At 43.5% G+C, this 27,252-nt stretch overlaps 1 protein-coding gene across 1 annotated transcript in view; it reads right to left on the minus strand.

The window, feature by feature from the left end:
- The window catches only part of GOLPH3 (golgi phosphoprotein 3), a 47,358-nt gene extending 25,677 nt beyond the window's left edge, over positions 1 to 21,681 (minus strand). The window contains exon 1 of the mRNA XM_009902860.2: positions 21,200 to 21,681. Coding sequence (XP_009901162.2) covers positions 21,200 to 21,412 — 213 coding nt within the window. The 5' untranslated portion in view covers positions 21,413 to 21,681. The remainder of the gene's footprint in view (positions 1 to 21,199) is intronic.
- Positions 21,682 to 27,252: the final 5,571 nt, after the last annotated feature.

The following is a 27,252-nucleotide window of genomic DNA, read 5'->3' on the forward strand; positions in this document are numbered from 1 at the left end:
GATCATTGTGTCCAACCCATCAACCAATCCAACCCACCTAAACAACTAAACCATGGCACCAACCACCCCATCAAGTCTCCTCCTAAACACCTCCAATGATGGTGACTCTACCACCTCCCCAGGCAGCCCATTCCAATGGGCAATCACTCTCTCTATATAGAACTTCTTCCTAACCTCCAGCCTAAAACTCCCCTGGCACAGCCTGAGACTGTGTCCTCTTGTTCTAGTACTGGTTGCCTGGGAGAAGAGACCAACCTCCGCCTGTATACAGCCTCCCTTAAGGTAGTTGTAGAGAGCAAGAAGGTCACCCCTGAGTCACCTCCTCTCCAGGCTAAGCAACCCCAGCTCCCTCAGCCTCTCCTCATAGGGCTTGTGTTCCAAACCCCTCACCAGCTTCGTTGCCCTTCTCTGGACTCGTTCCAGCAAGTCAACATCCTTCCTAAACTGAGTGGCACAGAACTGGACATAGGACTCGAGGTGCGGCCTAACCAGTGCAGTGTACAGAGACAGAATGACCTCCCTGCTCCTGCTGGCCACACTGTTCTTGATGCAGGTCAGGATACCACTGGCCATCTTGGCTGCCTGGCACACTGCAGGCTCATGTTCAGCCTACCAGCAACCAATACCCCCAGGTCCCTCTCTACCTGGCCGCTTCCCAGCCACTCTAACCCCAGCCTGTAGCACTGCATGGGGTTGCTGTGGCCAATGTGCAGAACACAGCACTTGGATGTGTTAAATCTCATGCCATTGGACTCTGCCCATCTGTCCAGCCTGATGATGGACTCAATGCCCTCATCCAGGTCATCAATAAAGATGTTAAAGAGCATGGGGCTCAGCACTGATCCTTGGGTCACACCTCTAGTGACTGGCTGCCAGCTGGATGTGGCACCATTCACCACCACTCTCTGGGCTCGGCCCTCCAGCCAGTTCCTAACCCAATGCAGTGTGCTCCCGTCCAAGCCATGGGCTGACAGCTTGGCCAGGAATTTGCCATGGGGGACGGTGTCAAAAGCCTTGCTGAGGTCCAGGTAGACTACATCCACAGGCCTCCCCACACCCACCAGGTGGGTCACCTGATCATAGAAGGAGATTAGGTTGGTAAGGCTGGACCTGCCTTTCCTAAATCCATGCTGGCTGGGCCTGATCCCTTGGCCATCCTGTAAGTGCTGTGTGATTGCACTCAAGATGACCTGTTCCATAATCTTGCCTGGCACTGAGGTCAGGTTGACAGGCCTGTAATTCCCTAGCTCCTCCTGCCAGCCCTTCTTGTGGATGGGCACCAGCTCCTCTTGTTTGTTGCCCATGCTTTGTGCATTAGTATACAGGCACTGCAGCTGGACTGCTGGTTTGACCTCTGACTCTAGCTTATCGCCCCCAGACTCTTGCCTGAGGGGACTAGTTTCAGCCCCTTCCCCCTTCGAAACTAGTTTAAAGCCCTGTCGATGAGACCTGCCAATTCCCTTCCCAGAATATTTTTACCTTTGGGGAAGAGGCCATTCTCGTATACTGTGACCTTTCCCCTCCTCTGGGACAGTTGTACTCCATCTGTTGCCAGCTGATGAAACAGTTGTCAACAGATATATAAACTGAAAGGGACTAACTAAAGTGAATGTGAAACTTGGAAAAATTAGAACTTGAGAAGTCACCTCTAGGTCATTTGTAGAACCGGTCAAAGCAAATTGAGTAGTCTGATGGTATAAATTACACATTTTAGCCGATTCTTCATGATGCATAGTATGACTAGCAAAGAACCTACTTATTTTTAACATTCACGTAGCAGGTGACATGAAGGGAACTACTGAAAGTGAACATGCAGATATCTCAACACTGAGAAACAGAGTCATGTTTTGTACATACATAAATTTCTTAGACATATTTAAAGCTGCAGAAAGAAACATCAGGGAAAAAATGCTAGCTAGACAAACACACACCCCATCCCCAAAAACCCCCAAAACATAAAACACCACACACCAAAAACACAAACTAAGGAGAAAAGTACATCCCTGTGTTTGATTACTTTCTTAGCACAAGCACCATTTCCAAACCACTACTTTCTGCACACCAATTATTTTTCCTTTGAGAGATCTGTTTCAGTTTTTCCTGTAACAGATTAATTTCAGTTTTATTGACCTTTCCAATCAATGTCCCCGTATCTCATTTTAACCTTATTTAACGGGAGAAAGTACATCCCCCTTACGTCCTCATTTTTAGCTATCTGAGGACTAAACACAAAAATGTAGACCCAACAAAGCCTGAACTGCTGCTGAAGTATCTATTTCACCCTATCAAAAGCACACTGCTGTGCTCTCTCATAAGCCCACAGCAGTATATGCAGCCAGCAAGGTAAGAAATTGGTCTCTCTGAAAGTTAACAGTCAGTCTCCTCATGTGCTTCACTGTGCAGATGACCAAATTTTAGCTACAGTGCAGGAAAGGGAAGGAACATGGTTGAGACAGACTGCAAAAAGTCAGAGCATGCCCTTTAACAACAATCCAATGGACAAACCACTTTCAACACTTCAACAGTTTTCACTGAATAGTTACAGCTAGAACTATTCACTTGGTCTTTGGGATAGAGATATTAAAAAAAGACAAACCACAAACAAAAACCAAACAACCAAGGTGTTCCCCAATGGTCAGTACTGGATCCAGACTTGTTCAACATACTAAGAATAGAGTATACTCTTGGCAAGTTTGCTCGTGATACAAAACTGGGAGGAGTGGCTGTGCTGCCATTCAGAAAAGCCTGGACAGGCTGGAGAGTTGGGCAGAGGTGAACATCATGAAGTTCAACAAGGGCAAGTACGGAGTCCTGCACCAGGAAAGGATTAATTCCATGTATCAGTACAGCTTAGGGGTTGACCTACTGGAAAGCAGCTCTGCAGACAAGGATCTGGCAGTGCTGGTGCACAAGAAGTTATCCATGAGCCAGCAATGCATCCTTGTGGCCCAGAAGGCCAATGTTATTCTGTGGTGCATTGAGAAGAGTACGGCCAGCAGGTTGAGGGAGGTTCTCCTCCCCCTCTACTCTGCCCTGGTGACGTTGCCCCTATAGTACTGTATTATTTCTGGGTTTCCCAGTTCAAGAGGGACATGAAACTAATGGAGAGGGTCACAAGGATAATTTGTGGGATGAAGCATCACTATGCAGAGGAGAGGCTGAGAGACCTGCACCTATTTAGGCTGGAAAACAGGAGAAAGAGAGGATCTGATCAGTCCATGAAAATACTGAGAGGGTGGAGGTCATGAGGATGAGGCTGGGTTTTTCTCAGTGGTGGCCAGTGGCACCACAAGGGGTAACGGGTACAAACTAGAACACAGGAGGTTTCATTTGAACTTAAGGAGAAACTTGTTTACTTTGAGTGTGATGGAGCACTGGACCAGGCTGTCCAGAGAGGCTGTGGAGCCTCCTTCTCTGCAGACTTTCGTAATTCCTACCGAGGCGTACCCACATGAGCAGGGAGGGCAGAATTAGATTATCTCCTGAGGTCTCTTCCAATCCCTACCATTCTGTGATTATTTGGCTACATTTTCTGAAGCCATTCATGAGCACAACTTGCTCATAAAATGTAAAATGCTGAAAGCTTAAGGTACCGTGCACTATATTCATCACTGTCTTCAGCTCTCCATTTTGGACCTCAGCAATGATTACCCTGATCATCATAAATCTGAAGCTGTATTATTTAAATCTGATAGAACAGCCATAGCATCCTTTTTAAGTTTTCTGAAGCAAGTTCCTTCAGACATGCCTACTAGCCTACTGTTAGTCAACACAAAGCACTGACAAAGTAATAAGCCAAAATCATAACCTGTTACCCATTTGAAGCTTACTGCAAAAGACTGGGGGAGACAATTTATCTCAAAATAGGGCTATGGCAAGTTTATTTCCTAATGGGCTTAATCACAATTGCAATAGAACTTCACTTATTCAAAGTTTCCCTCTGAAGTAGTGACTTTACGATGTACAGAACAACTGCTGAGGAGGATAGAGAGGAAAGCAGCAGTACCATGCACTGCCCAGATACACTGCAGCTAGTTAAAACTCAACTGTGAGCATTGATCTGCTGCAGTTTTCATGTCAAAGATGGCCGTTTCCTCCCTCTTGCATCCTGTCTCCAACATAAAAACCAGTTGCAAAAAACTTTACACCTTTAATTTGCTTCGCATGTATGACTGTTGATGACAAACTGGTTTTAAGCATTTTGATGTTCATGAAGAGTACTCACTAAATGAGAAGCACAGGGCTACATATGCAGTCTGAGGAGTAGTACTTAGGAGTACTGATTGATGACAGGCTCAACATCAGCCAGCAACGCATACCTCCAGCCCAGAAAGCCAACCATATTCTCAGCTACACCAAAAGAAGCGTGCTCCCCTGCTCTGCTCTTGTGAGACCCCACCTGAAGTATTGCATCCAACTCTGGAGCCCCCAGCACAAAGAAGGACACGGAACCATTCGAGCAGGTCCATGAAGAGCGTAAGAGTGCTGGGGCACCTCTCGGGTGTTGCCCCATCTCCATGAGCGGAGGTTTGAATGGGGAAAGACAAAGGCGCGAAATTGCCTTCCCCTTCACCTGGGGACAGGTAATTAGAGCCCATTCTTCCCGCCCGGGCGGAGGTTCTTTCCCCATGGGGGAAGCCCACCGTTTTTGCGAGCTATGTTTAGCAGGGTGCTCTGCGCACATTATACATTGGCTTTGCACATTTTGCCTAGAAAGGCCTTAAATAGAGTGGCCAGAAAGCGATCGGTGCTCTCGCCATCATCTTTCTCCTGCCCCTGCCCTTGCTCTCGCTCTCCTACTCTGGCTCCAGCCTTCATCTTGCTCACTCCACTCGGACCTGGCTTCTCCCCAGACCCTGGTTACCCGAAGTCCTGCTTTCTGCCTGCCGTGGAGTGACCCAGCCTGCCGTGAAACCTGCGGCTTTCTTGCAGTGCTGCTGCTCACCAGATTGCCTCGTAGCAGCCATGTCTACGGACACGTTGATTGCAGCGGGTTCTCTCCTTTCGATCATGCTGCATTATCTACAAATTGGATTATAAAACCTGCGACTCCTGGAGCCTGCCATCGACGAGAGACCTAGACACCGAAACCACATTCCTGCTCCTTGTGAGTACAACCTGGCGTTCTCATTGGCTGTCCCTAAGGTTCCTGGCTTGCCTCAGATTAACTGGGGCACAGCTATTTTGCAGTTTAGCCTTTTCCATTTTCTGAATTCTCTAAATTGTACTGAAGTTGCCCATAAGCATCCTGGTAGAATTCGCAACCAAATAGAACCTGTAAATAGTTTAATAAGTTTTTATACCTAATTTTGGGGCGGGCTTTTGGGGAAAAATAAAGATAACTGTATTTTAATAATTCCCACCCCGTTAATTCAGCCCCTATCAAATCACCTCTGAAGACAGGCTGGGGGAGTTGAAGATTTTCAGCGTGGTGAAGGCAAGGCTCTGGGAAGACCTTATAGCAGCCTTCCAGTGTTTGAAGGGGGCCTACAGGGTAACTGGAGAGGGACTTTTTACAAAATCATGTAGCAACAGGACAAAGGGTAATGGCTTCAAACTGAAAGATGCTATATTTATATTAGACATTAGAAAGAAAGTCTTCACTGTGAGAGTTGTGAGGCCCTAGAATAGACTGTCCAGAGAAGCTGTGGAGGCTCCAACTCTGGAAGCATTCAAAGTCAGGTTGAACAAGGACTTCAGCATCCCTGATAGAAGGAGGTGCTCCTGTCCATGGCAGGTGGATTGGAACCAGATGATCTTTAACGTCCCTTTCAACTCAAACCATTCTATGATGCTCACAAAAAAACAAACCAAAACAAACAACCCCACTCCCCCAAAACAAACAACAAAATAAAACAACCAACCAACCCAACACACCACAAGAATCATCTCAATACACCGTTTTCTTTACAATTATCAATACAACTTTGGATTTTTTGGAAGCAGTTGAAATCACCTGAAGAACTTTAAAGCTGTTCCCAAATGGAAAGAGGTAAAACAACATTTAAGTGGTAGGTACATTCAAAGGATGATAGAAGTACTGGGTTGAGTATCTAGCACAGAATTTCCATTCTTTCTGTTGACTCAAAGCTTTACTTTATTAATTTCAAATACACCTACCAACCTGTACAATAGCAACAGTACATACTCCTGGATATTCATGTGAAAGCCATCTAATTTGAGATACCAGCATGCAGTGTTAGGAGAGGAAAAATACCTGAATGTCAGCTTCTGACACCTGCACATGGTTCTGTGGTTCCAGTCCTTCAACCTGAAAGTAAAATTGCTGACTACAAAGAAAGAAATACTGCCTGCTTTCACAGAATCACAGAAACAGTCAGGCTGGAAAAGACCCTCAGGATCACCAAGTCCAACCAATAACCCTACTCTACAAGGCTCACCCCTAAACCATATCCCCAAGCACCGCATCAAAATGACCTTTAAACACATCCAGGGTTGGTGACTTAACCACCTCTCTCAGCAGCCCATTCCAAAGCCTGACCACTCTTTCTGTGATGTTTTTTTTTTTTTTAACTAATGACCAATCTGAACCTACCCAGTCATAGCTTGAGGTCATTCCCTCTTGTTCTATCACTAATGACCTGTGAGAAGAGACCAGCACTGGCCTCTCTACAGTGTCTTTTCAGGTAGTTGTAGAGAGCAATGAGGTCTTCCCTCAGCCTCCTCTTTTCCAAACTAAAGAGCCCCAGATGTCTCAGTCACTCCTAGTAAGATTTATTCTCCAGGCCCTGCACCAGGTTCATTGCCCTCCTCTGCACTTGCTCCAGCAGTGCTGAGCTACTCCTGCTTTGTTGCAGGTAATTAAGTATCTTCTTTGCAATAATGCAAGTATAAGCAGATATCTCAGGCAGATCAAAGTCACTAACTGACATACTGTAGTAAGTTCTTTAGATTAAGAAAACTCTTAAAAGTATTTTATTTAGGAACATCATCCTTGTATAAGGAACAATTAATACTATTTCCAAATCTCTTGAAGGAGATGAAAGTCAGCAAGATGAATGCTATATATGCTTATTTCATATTAAGCATACTTTATGAAGTACTTGCCCAACAAATTTGATAGCTGACTTTTACAGTCAAACCTAAAAATTCCAACCACATTTTTTTCAGAGTAGGAAATTCTTAAACTTTTTTTAAAGTGTACTTTAATTCTAATTTAAGTTTTTCCTTACAGCACACTCTTGGAAGAAGCTTCTCAGCATAAAATAAGCAAATGGGCCTTGTAAGGAACACCACAAAGTAATTTTAGAAAAAAATCCACAAATTTTTCCACATTCTCAAGGATAAACAGAAATGCTGATCAATACCAGGAGAATTAACTACATATTTATCCTGATAATTTGAAGCCCTTAGATCTTCCTTTGCAGCCAGCATTTATTCCTGCTCAGCTAGGACCACAAAGCTCTGATTCAGCTTCAGAAACCTTGGGCAGACTGTTAAAGCCTCGATCTCCACTGAGAACCAATAAGAAGTCTTTTTACCAGCGTAACTAAACATATTTACAAGAAGTTAGATGAAAATCCAAACAGCAGAAAACAATGATGGAAGAGGAGAAAAATTAAAAGTTTCACTGCAACATTTATTGAAGATAGACTGGAATGCCTGAAATTATTTGAACCATTGAGTTATAATTAGGCTGCTGCCAACACAGATATTTTATTATATGAACTGATCCATTTTTACCTTCAGGGGACTAAAAAAAATTGTTCTTTTTTTCTCCAGTGCAGGCCATTTTCATTTTACCTGAGGATGAGCAGCACAGAAGCTGCAGCTGACAGAGAGCAAGTCTCAAAGAAGTGAAGCGGACAGCCAAACTATGCTTGTGCCCTACAGATTCTGTTACTTTCCAAAATGCATTAAATACACATACAACAATTAGTTAAGTCTAATAACTATCAATTTATTACTGCTAAGAAAATCTTACACTCCATGACACTATAGAACTGCACAATGCCAAACAGACTAAAATGCAACAAGCAATAAGATTCAGTAAAATTTATCTAGAAAAATACAGAAATACTAATCTTCCCATTTTTTACAAACTGTTCTCACATCCACTGACAGATTTTTCTTTTCCCTGCTTCTATAGACCATTCTGTTCTAAGACATATTTCATTACAGATATGACCCAGTTACACCAAACAGGAATGTAGTGCATATATATTATAGAGATGTCTAATATATGTAATAAACAAAACTGAGGTATTAATTTTTCAGCTAGCTCTTGAATGCATACAAAAGAATTCCAAAACCAGTAATAAAATGAATATGGTCCCATCTAGCTACATAACTGGGAAAAGATAAAAACAGGGAGGTTGTAGACAGACGGATGTTGGTCTCTTCTCCCAGGCGGCCAGTACCAGAACAAGAGGACACAGTCGCAGGCTGCGCCAGGGGAGGTTCAGGCTGGATGTTAGGAAAAAGTTCTATACAGAAAGAGTGATTGCACATTGGAATGGGCTGCCTGGGGAGGTGGTGGAGTCGCCATCACTGGAGGTTTTCAGGAGAAGACTTGATGGGGTGCTTGGTGCCGTGGGTTAGTTGTTTGGGTGGTGTTGGATTGGTTGATGGGTTGGACACGATGATCTTGAAGGTCTCTTCCAACCTGGTTTATTCTATGTATTCTATGTATGAAAAAATGCAGTTCTGAGGACAAAAATAATTTTAGGAGATATTCATCCCTCTTATCAGTCATCTCTCAGTAACAAAATAAGATGAAAATGATAGGCCCAGAGCTTGAGAATATTTGTAATATTGAAGTAAAACACCAGTTAGAGGAATACTCTGGAATTTCTCATGTGCCAAATGAAAACACTGAAACTTCAAGCAATTTGCACTTAAAGAGCTAGGAATGACATAGTCCTGCACACCACCTTCCATAATTTGGAGACATGGATTTGATGGCTGAGCTGTTCTGTGGATAAAGAATTGGTTGGATGGTTGCACCCTGTGATGGGTTAACGCCCATCCTGAAAACAGGGGGTGGAGGGCTTGTGAGTGCTTTGCCCTCCTTGCAGGGCGTTTTCCCCCTGGGAAACTGAGTCTGTTCACTCTCCCCTACCTTCCCAGCTAGGGTATAAAAGGGAGGACATTGCAGCCATTAGCTCTCCTTTTTAGCTCCTGCCTTTCCTGGACAAGAGCTACTGCAGCTGCCTTCCTGCTCCTCTGCCACATGGTTGGGCCTGATCCTTCTCCCTGCTGCCTCCACGCCTCTTCAGAGAGAGACTGGGTTTGTATTCTTGGGGTTTTTTTTTGTTTTTTTTTTTTCCCTTCCCCTTCCATCCATCCTTGTTCCTTGCCCTTGTGAACCTTACCTGTTATTGTCATATACGTATATATTTTAAAGAAAACCCTTTACCTCTCTACTTCCAAGCCGACTCCAAATTATTGCTTGGTCGATTTACTCCTTCCCTTTTTTTTCCCCTCTCTGTTGGGAGGGAGGAGGGCGGAGCAGGGGAGAGATTCTCAGCCTTGCCCCCATCTGAGCTCTTAACTCCCAGTTAAGGCTCAAACCACTACACATCCCAACGGCAGTGGTCAACAGCTTGATGTTCAGATGGATCAACTGGTTACCCTCAGCAAGCTTGCAGACCAACATCAAGCTCAGTGGTGCAGTTGACATGTCTGCAGGCCAGGATGCCTTCCAGAGAGATCTGGACAAGCTGGAGAGGTCAGTCTCTGTGACCCTCATGATATTCAACAAGGCCAAATGCTAGGTCCTACACCTCTATTGGAACAATCTCCATTATCCATACAGGCTGGGGGAGGATGTGAATGATTGAGAATAGCCCTGTGAAGAAGGACTTGGAGCAGAGGTGGATGAAAAGCTGGACACCAGACAACAATGTGCACTTGCATCCCAGAATGTAAACAGCATCCTGAGCTGCATCAAAAGAAGTATGGCCATCAGGTCAAGGCAGGTGATTCTGTTCCTCTACTATGCTCTGCTCAGACCCCACCTGGAATATTGTGTCCACGCAGTGAGGGTGCTGAAACTGGCACAAGTTGCTCAATGGGGTGGTAGAAGCCCCATCCCTGGAAGCAGTCCAGGTCATTTTGGACAGGGCTCTGAACAACATGGTCTAGTTAAAGATATTCTGGCTCACTGGGAGGGAGTTGGACTAGATGACCTATAAAAGGCCCTCTCCAACCAAAACCTTTCTATGATTCTAGAATGAACCAGATTGCTCTTCATCCTCTTCACAGGAGATTACGGGCCTATGCCAATATATACCTAGATTTACATTTCAAGTGAGCCATCACTCAGAAATTTGCAAGAACATTTAATGATACATCCCGACCTATACAACTTTGAAAACTAGCATCTTTTTATAAAAGAAAAGCAAACCAGAGTGACAAAGTGTTTATCATCAGAATACTACATTGTGAGGGCTTTAATGTCTGACTCTGGATCCTCTTGATCACCTCTTTTGATGCAACTGAATTCATTAGCCTTTTTAGCAGAATGTAGATTGTAGTCTAGTTACAAACAGAAGACAAGTTAGTGAGGAAAATCCGTGAAGTGTTCTGGCAGTCAAACACTAGAAATACTTTAGGAAAGCAAGAATACGTATTCTACAAAGCACAGTACTGTCGACAAGAAACCTGTCAGGTATTTGATTAACCTGCAGATGCATTTAAGAATAAGTAACAAACAGCAACTGCTATCACATACTGAGAAAAAACAAACACACACCACACCAGAAGTTTTTCTAGCAGGAATACAGGCACACATTACATAGACACATCTCTTAATTAAAAACAAGGTTAAAAAATTGTAACTTTGGTGAAAAGGCAGCAACTGCTGAACCCTTATCAGACTCCTGAACAAATCAACACTTGGAAGAGTCTGACTGTTCACTTAAGAATGACTTTTCACTTTCAGCATGGTGAAGTATGTACACTCACAGATAATTACTACAAACATTTGCATGGCTCTTGAAAAGCCACCTTCCATCAGGGTCTAATCTCTGTTTTCCATAATTGGTGCAAAGTAAGGTGCAATTACTTTGTTCTAACACCTGCAAACTGATTTCTACACTACCAACAATTATCAACGAGCATGAAATCTGACATTCACTTAAAGAAATGTTTAATTACAACTGGTGCTTAAGTCCTCCACATCAGGTATTTCACTCAGAAAAACACCCACAGCAGTAAGCAAACATAGCAGACCCAGAAAAATAGGTCACATTCTGCCTAAACCTATCAACCTATGATGGGGTGCTTGGTGCCATGGTTTAACTGATTAGGTGGTGTTGGATTGGTTGATGGGTTGGACGTGATGATCTTGAAGGTCTCTTCCAACCTGGTTTATTCTATGTATTCTATGTATATGTATAGCCAGCACAAACTTTGCCCATAATTATCAAGTCTCATAGTGCTGGGCTGACTGTGGCTGACAGCTAATTCCTACATAACCTCTCATGCAGGCCTCCCCAGCTGGATGGGGTAGAGAACATAAAGAGTGAAAAAATCCACAAAACATAGTGATGTAAAATACTCATCATCTCCCATAAGCAGACTGATATCCAGCCAGACCCCAGACAATGACCACCTATCCTCCATCCCCCTCCCTTTTTATTGCTGACCATGACAGTGTACAGAACTATCCCTCTGGTCAGTTAGGGCCTACTGTCCAGGCTGCCCCTCTCCCAGCCTCTTGGGGCCCTCTCCCAGCCTCTTGTGCACCCAATCTACACTGCTTTGGTTAAAACAAACAAACCAACCACCACAAAAAAACCTGGCAACCCACTGACTGGTATGAAGAAAATTAATTGTAGCCCAGCCAGAGCCAGTGAGTTTCTCAAAAAAAAACAACACCCAAACCCACACCTAAATTTGGTATGTCCCTCTAATACAGACAAACTAGGCCTAATATTGGCTGACTCAGTAATAGGCAGGAGTTCTGCAGACTTTGACCAAGGCCACATTAAAACTGCAATTGCCTCCTCTAGGCTTATAAACATACTGTGTCTGCCCCAGATACAACAGCTATCCTTCTATCTTTTCTTCTACAGTGGTCAGAATTTAAAACACTGTATAAATCACTATTATTTCAAGTTGAGGCATTGTACAGTGCTTCATTTTCAGAGATTTGTGTCTGGTCCTTAATGTGGATGGATTTTCAGAGCTCAGGATGTTTTAAAGAAAAGAAGTATACATAAAGCATAGGGATTCTTCTCTCCTTTGTCTACACTCTTCCTCGTTTCCTTTCAGATCTCTCACTTGTCTCATTTATCCAAATGCCAACAATTTTCAGGAAACAGACTAAGAGAGATCTAAAAAATTCCACTCGCTGCACTGTTCTCACATTAAAAGGATCAAGTTCTTCCATTTACACTGAACATGTACTAACTGTAAACTGTCTCAGCCACAGACTGCAGATGCTGCTAAAGCTGAAGTCGCATTTAAATATCCATCATAGACAAAAGAGATTTAATTAGCACTTCCTAAGTGATTAGCATAGATAGAACATCTACCTCAACCCAGTCAATAAATGCTATACCTGCCTTCTCCACAGTGCAATGCATTGAAAGGGCAATATGATATGTGCAGAATGCTTCTCTTGGGTACAGAATGTCCAGTAAGTGCAGAAATACCAATGTAAAATCAAGTGTCTACTGAAGCAAAAAAGAATACTGTACAGGAAAGACTGGCTAAACAGAAACCTCATGGTACAGACCATGCACAAAAGGCACCTAGCCTGGCAGCTAAGGACTAAATAATATTATGACATGATCCTATCTAGGAAGACCATAAAGACAGATGACAAGGAGGTATATAGCAATAAGCAGCTTACAAGTGCTTAGAAGAATGTCAGCAACAGAAGAATATGCAAAAATCCCCACAGACTAATTTGCCAGTATGATGAATAAGTCCTGTAGCATCCAAAAATAACTAAAGGGCTAGGAGTGTAACACATCTCCAATTACAAAGATCTGGCTTACAAGGCATACTATTTTATTATCTTAATGGCCCATAACAAAGAGGAGAAAAAAATGGAAGTATTGAAACACAGCTGTTTAGTATGGGATATACTGAGGGAGGCAGAAAAGACTTGGCATGTGTAAGAGTGGTCTGCACCTAGACTAACAACTAAGTCATAGTACTACACACCTTCAGGCTCCTTCTTATCCAGGCTTGCATACAATGCTCTTCAAGGACAAAGTCACGAGCTGTTTTATGTGCAACTTTGTAATTTTTATGTTTGAAAATATTGTTTTATGAATATCTCTGAAAGAAAATACACAATTTAGTGAACAATTTTTAAGAGCTGTTTGCAAGCCAGGAAAAACCCAGTGAAAAGTGGCACATGGTAAACCTGACTAGTGTTTTTTTCTTTAAGTTTTGAGAAAGATTGAGAATGTTGTCTACACAGAGGAAACTGCACATTTACTGCAGACTAGCCTCTTTCCCCCAGTAATGCAACACAGAAATGAGTATGTGCTGTAGTATTATTTGTTCTATGTGTAACAAACTCATTCTTGAATCTGTATCTGCCACACTTAGCCTGGTCAATTTAGCCTTGCAAAAAAGGCCCATTACATGTAGCTTTAACTCATCCAGATAAATGCTGCAGTACTTGGACTACTTTAGGATCAAAGAACAGCTGGAATAACACTTTTTCATTAATATGTTCTTTGCAGTTTCATGATTACTTTCCTTCTAGCAATTATGACAATACTTTCTTATATATCACAGAATCACAGTGTATTAGAGGTTGGGAGGGACCTTAAGAGATCATCAGGTCCAACTTCCCTGCCAAAGCAGGATCACTTAGGGTAGTCTGCACAGGAATGTATCCAGATGGGTTTTGAAAGTCTCCAGAGAAGGAGACTCCACAACCTCCCTGGGCTGTCTGTTACAGTGCTCTGTCACCCTCACTGTAAAAAGTTTCCCCTCATGTTGAGGTGAAATCTTCCATGTTCCTGGTCTCACCAGGGCAGAGTAGAGAGATAGAAGAACTTCACTAGACTTGCTGGACACACTTTTCTTGATGCATCCCAGGATACCACTGGCTCTCATGGCCACAAGGGCACATTGTTGTTCCATGGAGAACCTGCTGCCCACCCCAGCACTTCAAGGTCTTTCTCCATGGAGCTGCTTTCCAGCAGGGCAGCCCCTAACCTATACTGGTGCATGTTGTTATTCCTCCCCAGATGCAGGACCCTGAAGCTGTCCTTATTAAACTTCATGAGGTTTACCTGCACCCAGCTCTCTAGCCTGTCCGTGTCTCATTGGATGGCTGCACAGCCTGACAGGGTGTCAGCCACCCCCCCAGTTTTGTATCATCAGCAAACTTGCTGAGGGTACTCTCAATCCCCTCATCCAGATTGTTGATAAAGACATTGAACAAAAGTGGACCCAGTACCAATCCCTCGGGAGCACCACAGGACACAGGCCTCCCAAATTGACTCTGTCCCACTGATGATGACCCTCAGAATTCTGTTGTTGAGCAGGTTTTCAATCCACCTCACAGACCAGCTGTCTACACCACATTTTCTAAGCTTTTCTATGAGGAGCTTTACTGAAGTCAATGTATATGACATCCAATGCTCTTCCATCATCTACCCATTTGGTCGTAATTTCACAGAAGGCTATCACATCAGTCAGACAGGATCTCCCCTTGGTAGATCTATGTTGGCTACTCCTGATAACCTTCTTGTCTTCCATGTGGTTAGAGATGACCTCCAGGATGAGCTGCTCCATCATCTTTCCAGGGATGGAAGTGAGGCTGACTGGTCTGCAGTTACCTGGGGCATCTTTCTTGCCTTTTTTGAAGGCTGGAGAGACATTTGCTTTCTTCCAGACATCAGGCACCTCTCCTGTTTGCCATGACTTTTCAGAGGTGATGGAGAAAGTTTCAGCAACAGTATCAGCCAGTTCTTTCAGCACTCATGGATGTATCCCATCAGGGCCCATAGATTTGTCTTTAGTTGGCATAAGAGATCTTTAACCTGGTCCTGACTGACCAGCGGAATGTCCATCTCTCTCAAGTTCTGCTCCCTTGCTTCTAGAAACTGAGGTTCCTGAGGCTTGGTCTTAGGAGTGAAGACTGAGGCAAAGAAGGCATTCAGCAACTCTGCCATCTCTGCATCATCAGTTACCATATCTCCTACACCATTCTGTAGTGGGCCTACCTTTTGCCTGCTCTTCCTTTTATCACTGATGTATTTGAAAAAACTCTTCCTGTTCTCTTTCACTCCTCTGGCAAGGTTCAGTTCAAGAGGGCCTTGGCCTTCATTTTTGCATCTCTACATTCTCTGGTTATATCTCTATAATCCTCCCAGTTGACTAGACATTTTTTTCTACATATGTAAACCTCCTTTTTCAAGTTTTACTAAGGGTTCCTTGCTTAACTATACAGGTCTTCTGCCTGCCTTATGAGATTCTTTTTTTCTTTTCAAGAGAATACATTTCTCTTGAGCTTGGAGGAGGTAACATTTGAATATAAACCAGCTCTCTTGGGCCCCACTTCCTTCCAGAGCTCTAGCCCACTGGATAGTTCTGAGTCTTGAAGAGGGGAAAGTTAGCCCTCTTAAAGTCCAGGGTTGAATTTTTACTTATCACCCAGCTTATCTGTCTGTTGATACTAAACTCTAACATGTCATGGTCACTGCAATTAAGATTACCCCCAACCTTAACATCTACAACTAGTCCTTCTTTGTTTGTGAATACCAGGTCCAGCACTGCACTTCTCCTTGTTGGTTCTTACACTACCTGCAGGAGAAAGTTGCCATCAATGCACTGCAGCAACCTTTTGGTTCATATACTTTATGCAAATTTTAAAATAAACCCAGGCTGCTGTAAGGAGAAGAGTTACAGCTTCGGGTTTTTAAAAGCACTTCAAAGTTATAGCTTTACTTTAGGAGCGCTTTGAAAATGAAGAGGCATCACTAGAAAAACTCTGACAATGTTTCTGCCCTACATTAGACAGGCTCAACATGAAAGAAGGCGCTAGTCCAAACTTAAAGTTATCGATGAATAAGTAATGCAGCTTCCAAGTTAGCCATGCTGTAAGAGCAGGGACAACCACGCTAGCTGCATGCAGAACCATGAAATACAAACACCATCTAAACACAAAGTCAACTTGAATCCAAAATGCTGCTTCTTGAATCCAAAATGCTGCTTCTAAATCAGCATGTCCTCCATAAAGCCCAAAAGCAGGATACACTCAGCATCACGGTGAAGCGGCACTTTACTGCATCTTGCAACATGCAGAATTGGGATACTCCCTATACTCCTCTTCCCACACCTCTCTATCTTCTCCTAGCCTGTAATTTATGTATGGACACAAAATAAAAATAAAGACCACAAAACTGCAACTATGAAAGAATTTTTCAGCACAGACATTACACACTTTGTTGTTATTAAGTTCTGAGTATTTGAGACAAAAACACGTCTTTGTCAAGGTTTCAACACATTCATACATCATTCCTCAACTGAAATGTGAATTCCCAGTAGATGCCTCTTCATGTTTCACTACTTGTCTCAGAAATTTTCCAGTAAAACTTGGAAGCTTTCAAGTTGACATTCAGCGAGTTCCTGAAATTTAATGAGGGGAACCAAAGAAAAAAAAAGTAAAATCCTTAAACCTAAAATCGTATGAAAAAAGCTTTCCAAAACTTTAATCATTTGTTACACAGGCAAAAACCCCCACAATTCTGTACCATAACATGAATTTCACAAAGCCAAATCTTAGTATCATGGAAAATGCTACCTACATTTTGAATGCTTTCAAAATTAATCTTTCAGGAAAAAACATCTTCAGGATTAAAATATATAAATCAGTAACAGAGCAAGACCTTGTATTTTTAAGGAGGAAAAATAAAACACATTGTAGCACTAACCTGATCAACACATACCAGCACATCTGAATCAGGCAAACTAACTGCTTAATAACTTAATATAACAACAACAGAAAAAAATACGGTAAACTAGAGACAAAAAGCTAGGCTGCAACACTAAATCTTCAGCAATAAATGAAGGGCAAACATGAGTACCAAAGATCCAAGATAATTTCTGTACCTAATAAAGTGGTTTTATTTTCCTTCACTCTCAAAAATGATATTTTGGTGTTCACCAAAGAAAGGGTAAATAAAACCAGAAATATTTACTGTGGCAGTAGACTGTGGTACACAACAGTTATCTCTGCATACTTTGCTTGAATTCTCTTTCAGCAAATGAAGGATTGGTTACAGATCAAATAAATGTTTTAAGTTGTTAGGTGCCATGTCTCTATAGCTGCTTCAATTTGTCGAGTTGTAACAAGCACACTGCATGGAGGACAGGAGCAGCTGTGTGCATTGCCGTATCTGAATAGATTCCCAACATGTATAGAGAGAGCTCCAAAAAAGAAAAACAAATACATACACACCCCAAACCCCACAACCCCCCCAAAAATTCCTACAGGTACAAAAACTTAACTGAATTTAAACAGAGCAATTTACAGAGCACAGCCACCTAGCAACCTCTCGGTTTTCTATGCATCTGAGTTACAGGATGCTCGGAAGAGCAAACTGGCCTGTACCAATCTCTCAGCTTTGTTTTTAAATATGCCAACTTAATATTCCTCCCACCCTCCTGTTGGGAGTAATGACTTCAGATACTTCAGGGGTTCTACTGAATAGCCTCCCTTTTGCTGAGGGGTTGATCTATCCTACCACAATACTATTTCTAATGTAATACAGCAAAGTATTTGATTTCAGTGAGCATTTTTCATTCCATAGCAACAAGCTGTTGCTCTGCTCCAAATGGATGAACAAAACTCTCTTTCCCAGCTATGTTCCTGAAGGGTTTCCAAGTCAGAGTTAGTGTTCTTGTAATGCTCCCTGAAGAATTCTAGTAATGTATTTTGTTACCGTTTATTACCTGCTCCTCCAAGGACACTGCATCTGTCACGTTATGCAAGCATGCACAATTTTCAGCACATAACCCTCCAGCCTATCTTGACCTTGGAATACAGAAATAGTTGTCTATATACAGAAGATATCAGTGGAAAAGGAACCATTGGTGGGAAAAAACAACCAGTACGTATACATCAAGTACAATTTAATTAGGCCAAACAACAGGGGGAAGCCATATCCAGGAAGCATGTGCAAATAAGGGTCATGGCATTCACGCACTAAGAATGGGATTGAGGCAACCAGACATTCCCATCACTAAACCCACACTACTGTAACAACCAAGCTGCAAAAAATTTCACAGTTTTAGTGTGGTTGTTAACAACTATTACACTATTCTGAAAGCAGAATTCAGCTGAATATCTGAATCTCCCAGAAACACTGAATTTGTCAATCCATCACTATCTGGAACTTCCTGAAAAACTCTCTCCTAAGACTAAAGACACTGCCACCTATGCTTACAACTTATAAATGGTAACTCTCTACATTTTGTATACAGTTTACATGGTGCTAAGATATTCACCAGCCTTTATTTGGAAAAAAAAAAAATACTGCAAAACCCAAAAACTAACTTATCAGTGCATGTATCAGTGCTTTTTCCGAAAGAGCAGTTATTATGTATTTTATATATTTATATATATATAAAAAATATACAGAGAGAGTGATTGCCCATAGGAATGGGCTGCCTGAGGAGGTGGTGGTGTCACCATCATTGGAGGTGTTCAGGAGGAGACTTAATGGGGTGCTTGGTGCCACGGTTTAGTTGTTTGGGTGGGTTGGATTGGTTGATGGGTTGGACACGATGATCTTGAAGGTCTCTTCCAACCTGATTTATTCTATTCTATTCTATTTGTAGGGAAAGACATTCTTTGGCCAATTGAATCTCTTTTCTTAAATATGTTTTACTTAAATTATTTTATCCTGTTGGAATAAACAGGAAGGATGTTTCTGCTCTAAGTTTACTGACTTTCAGTTGAGTGTATGGCTCACACACTTGCTTCTGCCTTTCCCTTAGGACTTTCTGTGGTTTCACAACTATATTTTGAAGACCCTACATTGCTTTTCTCTGCTTCCTGTCGTGAGAAAATCTCACACAAATGCCATGGGTAATCAATTATATTGGAAGTAAAAACTTTGCAAAAAGTGTAAAGTTTTCCTGATTTATCATTAGAATAATTGGAGAATCACAACAAAAAAATCATCTTGGAACATGAGTCTATAGTTTTGTTTTCAGTTTTAAAAGGAAAACAACGGGATGAAGTGGTTCACCTAGTGTAGCTTGTACTCAGGGATACAGACCCAAAACCGAAGTACAAAGCCTAGTGATTCATGTATAACAAAGCTCAGAAACAGAGTATGCTACAGTTCTGCACCTAAGACCCCTACTCCAGAGATAACATTATCATTCTTATTGTCTGACATCTCAGCTGCAAAATCTCCAGAGAGCTATGGATATCCATGCCACTGTAAGCACTTGGTTCCTTTTTCATACAAAGGAATATTAGATTTTCTGCACTGTGTGCCACAGCCACACTTAGCAAAGTTAAATGATTAGCAATTTTGATGCATACCACAAGCTGAATTTTTAGGCCCAATGTTAGTAGCTTTGATATATGTAGGAAGATTTGCACAATATATTCTTTCTAGGCAGACACAATGCTCTCCTGAAATATTTATCATCACAAATTCAAAAGATTTAGCACACAATCCTGGGGGGGGAGGGGGAAGGAGGGAAAAAAAGAAAAGAGCTGAAAGATCATCCAGTTCATCCCACCTTCAAGGCTAGACCTCCTAGAAGTCTTCTCAGATATCTATATTGTCACACACAACTTTCCCACAACTATTCAGGCGTGTAGAAAGGAAATTATGCACATATGCACAAGTTTTCAATTCAACAGCATGCATCCCTGTGAATATCTACTGATTTTACTAGGCTGACACAACAAGGTCCATCTGAAGAAATGGGACTTCAGGAACATGGCCTAAAATACACAATCTGAGGAAGAAATAAAATGTTGTTTTATCAGCTATAAATACAGATATACCCACATGCTTTAAGAAAACTACATCTTAACCAAGAAAACTACCCTTTAATCCATTCATTATCAACCAGCAAGTTTATTTCATGTAACACACTATCAAAGAAAATATTGGTTTCCCTCCACCATTATTCTCTCTTCATGAGTATGTACAGTTTTAAGAGACTTCCCTCCAAATCAACAAACTGAATTTATTAACGTATTTACCACTGAAAACAAACCAAAAAAGCATGTAGTTTAACAAAATTCACATTATAACACATAACAAAAATTAAGGGGTATTACATATCACCATATACTACATCCTGTTTCTCCAACAGGACTGGACTTTATGCAGTATGCATTCTTTTTATACTGATTATCTCTTTAAAATTAAACAAAAATCTGACACACTGGTGAAAGTACACTCCCCTCAGTGACTGTTATTCACAGTATTATGATAATAAACAATAAATTCAGCACAATGACAAAATTATGCAATAACACTATTTCCTCCTTTCACACGCTTATTACTCAAGGTCCATATTTTGTCTTATGTATCTACCAATTTTAATCCATTTTTTACATGTGTTAGTCTGGGAAGTCTTAGCAGAAAGGGCTGCCAAGCATCCTAAAACACCTGAAAACTCAAGTACAACAGGGTTCAGTATGAGAAAATGCATAGGAAGGAACAGATCTTTCACATCGCAGTCATGGGTAAGTTGTGGAGGCCTGTAAGTGTCGTGTATTTACCCATGCCTTCGGGTCAAACCATCAACGCTGACCAGAGGCCCTGGCTTCACATCCATTGTCCTCGTCTTGCCCTAACCTCTAGGCTGCCTTCGAGACGCTACATATATCAAAAGGCCCTCTGTTACCACCAAATCCAAAGGACGATCCAAACTCTCTGCAAGGATCCCCCTCTTTAAAGTCCAAGCACCTTCCTCACCAAAACACCGGGCCTGTTCCAAGAGTCACTACCCCCAGCAACATCACAATGCCCGTTCCCAGTAACGCCTCTGCCCCAAACGCACAGCAGCGCCCTCTCCAGCAACCTCACCCTCACACCAGTTAGGCTCCCCTTTCCTTCCGTAGGCACCCAAGTTACCACGAGTCCCCTCAGGCACCCGGGCCGGTGTTTCTAGCGTCCCCGTTCCGAAGCCCCCTCCAAGTACGACCAGGCCTCAAACAAGCCCTGCTCAGCGCCCCTCACCTCCGCCCGCCCCTATCCCACCGCCGCGGCCCTGGCCGCACCTCACGGTCCTTGAGGCCCAGGAGCAGCACCTCCTCCATGAGGGTGAGCCGCGTTTCCTTGGAGTCGCCCTTCTCGTCATCGCCGGACTCGTCCCGGCGGCCTTCATCCTCCGGGCCACCCCCTGCTCCCCGCTCCTTGTCGGCGGTGGCGCTGCGGGAGGCCTCGGTCCGGCGCTGCACCAGGCCGGAGTTGCGCTGGGTCAGGGAAGTCATGGCTGGAGGTGGCGGGAGGGCAGAGGCCCGCCGCGGGGAAAGGGGCTCGGAGACAGCTCGGGACAGGGGGTAGGGAGAGCAGGAAAATGGACGGGAGCCGCTCTCGTCTCTGCCCTATCCGCACCGGGGCTGTGGCGGGCCCGGGGGAGTCATGGAGAACGAGGCTGGGCCGGAGCGAGGGAGGCGGAGGCAGCAGGGTCCAGCGTCCCCCCCCCTACTGCGGCGGCCAAGCTGGCGGAGGCGGCTTCTTCTCCAATATGGCGGCGAGGGCTGATGTCAGCGGAGGATGTGGCAGCGCCGGGCGCGGGGGGGTGGGGGCACCGGAAAGGGCCGCGGGCGGGAGCGACGCCCCGCGGGGCAGGGCTGGGCTGGGCTGGGCTGGGCTGGGCTGGGCTGGGCTGGGCTGGGCTGGGCTGGGCTGGGCTGGGCTGGGCTGGGCTGGGCTGGGTTGGGCTGGGCTGGGCTGGGCGTGTTGCTCCAGCAGGTCAAATGCCGAAGGAGAGCTTAAAGGTGTGATAGTGCAGTTACTTTATCAAATGAGCATTTGTCTAAAGAGACCGTAATAGCGTCACCAGGCCTGGTTTTTGAATATGTCTTTTCTGACCAGTAATTCCACAACAATTAAGTATTAATTTAGTCATATAGGAGCCACTTGGATATTTTGCCGAGGGTTTCAATTAAAATGACAGTCATGTAATTAAGCTGGGTCATCCCTTTTACCTTCTTTTAACACAGTCACTATATTCACTTTCTTCCTGTTCTTAGAAACTCGCAAGATTTAAGAATCATAACAAGAGAGCAAGGAAGCAGTTCCAAAAAGCTCTTTTGAAAGCCCCTGTGCAGGTTATCCTGGCTTACTGACACAAATTACCTAGCTTTAATACTGCCATTTAAAGTTGTCTTGCAGTACACCATTTGTGGAATGTGTTTGATCTTTGTCCCCTGAGATGGTATTTACCGATTTCCCTGGCTGTTTATTGAACACATTTATTGTTAACAATACTTAAATTTCTCTTTACTAATATAATTGTTAGAATTTGCCTTGCATCTACATTCATTTCCTTGTTTCTTTCTGCTGACAAACATTTCTCAAAACCACATTTTCTTTAATTTCTAGATTTAATTAACAAAGCAATATCATCTTCCATTTTCTTATCCATTTTCTGGGCTGTTACAATTATTTTCACTTTCCCACTACACTAGTGTGGCATTTTAACTAGGTTTGGTGTTTGTCCTGACTGCATTTTAAGGGTTATCTGATTGATGTTCATTAGCAACTCCTAATTTGTTGTTGGTTTGTGGTTTGTTTTTTTTACTTTGCTCCCTTCCTGAAAGGCCTCAAAGGATGTACTATTTTCACACTTCTGAAAATACTTTTTATAAAGTTACTGATTTCCCCACTTTTCTGATTTTTATCATAAAAGCAATAAAAATAGACTTTTTAATTTGGTTGATCAATTTCATCTTTATTTGGATGAGGTGTACTATGAAGTCCTCTATATTTGACTGTCATCTTTCTAACTTAAAACTTCATAAATTGAATGGTTTCATTTCAAGAAATTTTTTTAATGATTCACTTAATTCCTGATTCTTTATCTAATGAAACTAAACTAATAACCTCAGTGTGAATCAAATCAAGAATATGTATAACTGACTTTTGAGCCAATTAGATATATTTTTTTTTACACCAGTGTAATGCCAATAGGCAAAACCAATACTTAAATGCAAAGGATGGCAAACAACACATGGAAATCATTAGCGTTGATCCTTTCTATGCAACTGAGAACTCATGTGTGAGTTGGGACCACTTGGCTTGTTGGAATTTACCTAGGAAGGGCCTGGAGAATAAATCTTAGGAAGAGCGACTGAATGAGCTGGGGCTGTTTAGTATGAAAAAGGGGAGGCTGAGGGAAGACCTTATCACTCTCTACAATTACTTGAAAGGACGTTGTGGAGAGGTTAGTGCTGGTCTCCTCTCACAGGTAATTAGGAATAGAATAGAATAGAATAGAATAGAATAGAATAGAATAGAATAGAATAGAATAGAATAGAATAGAATAGAATAGATCAGGTTGGAAGAGACCTTCAAGATCATTGCGTCCAACCTATCAACTAATCCAACACCACCTAATCAACTACACCATGGCACCAAGCACCCCATCAAGTCTCCTCCTAAACACCTCCAATGACGGTGACTCCACCACCTCCTCGGGCAGCCCATTCCAATGGGCAATCACTCTTTCTGACTCCAACCTAAAACTCCCCTGGCACAGCCTGAGACTATGTCCTCTTGTTCTAGTACTGGTTGCCTGGGAGAAGAGACCAATCTCCACCTGTCTACAGCCTCCCTTAAGGTAGTTGTAGAGAGCAATAAGGTCACCCCTGAGTCTCCTTTTCTCCAGGCTAAGCAACCCCGGCTCCCTCAGTTTCTCCTCGTAGGGCTTGTGTTCCAAACCCCTCACCAACTTTGTTGCCCTTCTCTGGACTCGTTCCAGCAAGTCAACATCTTTCCTAAACTGAGGGGCCCAGAACTGGACACAGGACTCAAGGTGTGGCCTAACCAGTGCAGCGTACAAGGGGAGAATGACCTCCCTGCTCCTGCTGGCCACACTGTTCCTGATGCAGGCCAGGATGCCATTGGCCCTCTTAGCTGCCTGGGCACACTTCATGCTCATGTTCAGCCTACCATCGACCAGTACCCCCAGGTCCCTCTCTTTCTGGCTGCTCTCCAGCCACTCTGACCCCAGCCTGTAGCTCTGCATGGGGTTGCTGTGGCAAATGTGCAGAACCCGGCACTTGGATGTGTTGAATCTCATGCCGTTGGACTCTGCCCATCTGCCCAGCCTGTCGAGGTCCCTCTGCAGAGCCTCTCTACCCTCCAGCAGATCAACTTCTGACCCAGCTTGGTGTCATCAGCAAATTTACTGATGATGGACTCAATGCCCTCATCCAGATCATCAATAAAGATATTAAAGAGCACAGGGCCCAGCACTGATCCTTGGGGCACGCCACTAGTGCCTGGCTGCCAGCTGGATGTGGCACCATTCACCACCACCCTCTGGGCTCAGCCCTCCAGCCAGTTCCTGACCCATCACAGTGTGCTCCCATCCAAGCCATGGGCTGACAGCTTGGCCAGGTGTTTGCTGGGGGGGACAGTGTCAAAGGCCTTGCTGAAGTCCAGGTAGACTACATCCACAGCCTGCCCCACATCCACCAGGCAGTCACCTGATCATAGAAGGAGATCAGGTTGGTCAGGCAGGACCTGCCCTTCCTAAATCCATGCTGACTGGGCCTGATCCTTTGGCCATCCTGTAAGCGCTGTGTGATTGCACTCAGGATGACCTGTTCCATAACCTTTCCTGGCACTGAGGTCAGGCTGACAGGCCTATAATTCCCTGGCTCTTCCAACCGGCCCTTCTTGTGGATGGGCACCACGTTTGCCAGCTTCCAGTCTTCTGGGACCTCTCCAGTGAGGCAGGACTGATGAAAAACAAGAGTGAATGGCCTCAAGCTGCAAGTGAGTAGGTTTAGGATTTTTTTTTTCCATTAGGAATTTTGGTGGTTTTTTTCACAGAAAGAGTGGTCAGGTATTGGAATGGGGCACCCTGGGAGGTGGTTGAATCACCAATCCTGGACGTGTTTAAAGGATGTGGTGCTTGGGGATATGGTTCAGGGATGAACCACATCGGTTGGACTTGGCAATCCTGAGGGTCTTTTCCAACCTGAATGTTTCTGTGTTTCCTCTTGTAATGTGTTTTACAGTACCAAGATATATTTGAAAGTTATTTCAGAGTCATATGGCTTTATCAGGAGTTCAGAAGGCCATAACCTCCAACACTGGCACTGATTGTGCAACATGTGGTTCATGTTGTTGGGGTTACCACTGGGCATGTCACTGGGTACCGATTCCCCGTCCTTCCCAGTCCCAGTGCCAATGGCATCCAGCCTGACAGCTGAAGCCGTAAATCTCTGAAACATTCTGTCAAGAAGTAACAATGCAAAAGCACAGGACTTAGGGTGTAGTTAGTTTTTATTTGGCTTGTAATGTATCCTTTTTTATTCTTAAGCCCATATATGGCAGAATTCCTGTTAATGGTTGCTGGTGATTCTACAGATATCTTTACATCTTTACTAAAGATGTAGTGGAGAAGTCCTAGTGCTGCTCCCTCATCATAACAAGATACTGCTGAACAGCTCCACTGTCCATTCATTTCACCAGTCAAACTTGTTTATGATCCTGCCCCTCTCCTCCTTTCTCTCTCAGTCAAAGTTTACCACTCCCAGTTATGCCATTTAAAGACCAGTGTTGTGTTCAGAGTTGTGTTCTGAATCCCTGTAGTGATCTACTGTAAAAACAACAGTCCAAAAAAAAAAGAAGTTTACCTGTATCATTTCTGGGATCTATTGATAGGGCAGCCTCACACACAGGTACTGTGTCATTACTGAAGGAGCACTGAACTGGAGTACAAAATAGGGAGCTCAATGTCCATGAGCAAAGTGAGACAGGAACTTCTCAAGGCCAAACCATCTTTAAAACCACACAGATTTACAAGCATGCTCTTTGAGTGGTAGAGTAGGCTTTAGTGCCAGAAAGTAAATGGAAGTAACAAACTATCTTGCAATTTCAGTGTGATCTTCAAGAACACAATTTTCACTTCCAGTAAGAATAGAGGTGCTAAAAGGTACACAGCAACAAGAGAAGGAGGAACTCAGAAATATGGTACAAGAGAACTGAGTGGGCTAATGTGTGATGCTGTAAATCAGAAGAAACTAGAGTCAATGACAACTGACCAGTGCAGACCAGCTGGGATTTTCTGTCTGGTTTTAGGAGTGACACACATTACACACTTGTGGGAGAGCGGCTAGAGAGCTGCCTGGCAGAGAAGGACCTGGGGGTGCTGGATGACAGCCAGCTGAGTATGAGCCAGCAATATGCTCAGGTGGCCAAGAAGGCCAATGGTGTCCTAACCCATACCATGAATAGTGTGGCCAGCAGGTCTAAGGATGTGATTGCTCCTCTCTGCTTGGCAATGGTGAGGCCAGACATCACATACTGTGTTCAGCATTGGGCCCCTTACTACAAGGACACTGAGGTGCTGGAGGATGTCCAAAGAAGAGCAACTAAGCTGGTGAAGGGCCTTGAACAGAAGCCTTATGAGGAATTACTGAGGGAACGGGGGTTGCTCAGCCTGCAGGAGGCTGAGGGGAAACCTCATTGCCCTGTACACCTACCTCAAAGCAGGTTGGAGCAAGGCAGTGCTTGATCTCTTCTCACATACCATGATAGGACAAGAAGAAACGGCCTCAAGTTGTGCCAGGGGAGGTTCAGATTGGATATCAGTGGTTATCAAGCATTAGAACAAGCTGCCTGTGGAAGCAGTGGAGTCACCAGCCCCAGATGGTAGAGGTGGTGCTTAGGGACATGGGTTAGGCAAGTGGTTGACTTGATGATCTCAAAGGTCTCTTCCAACTTCAACAGTTCTAGGATTCTATAATTCCATGACCTTTCCAACACCAGCAGCAATTTTTTCTAAGTGCAATGCATTTACAAATATGTCTCATTCTGTCCATACACCAAATCCTTGGACAGATTTGGATGTCTAATAGTTAGACATTGTTTTAATTACCAGTTTACAAAATCAAGGCTAACCAATAATTTTGGCTTTTTTCCCAATAAGCCTGTTTTTAAGCTTCTCCCTTGGGATAATTTAAGGATGATGTTTTAGGCTTTTAAAAAATACAAAGAAATACCAGTTTCAGTTGCATTGCACCAGCTGTAAAAACCTAGCTCATATTCACTCAAATGTAACTTAATGGGGCTTAGAGTTACAAATACTTTC

The sequence above is a fragment of the Dryobates pubescens genome, chromosome Z (genome assembly GCF_014839835.1).
Source record: "Dryobates pubescens isolate bDryPub1 chromosome Z, bDryPub1.pri, whole genome shotgun sequence".
Lineage (NCBI taxonomy): Eukaryota > Metazoa > Chordata > Aves > Piciformes > Picidae > Dryobates > Dryobates pubescens.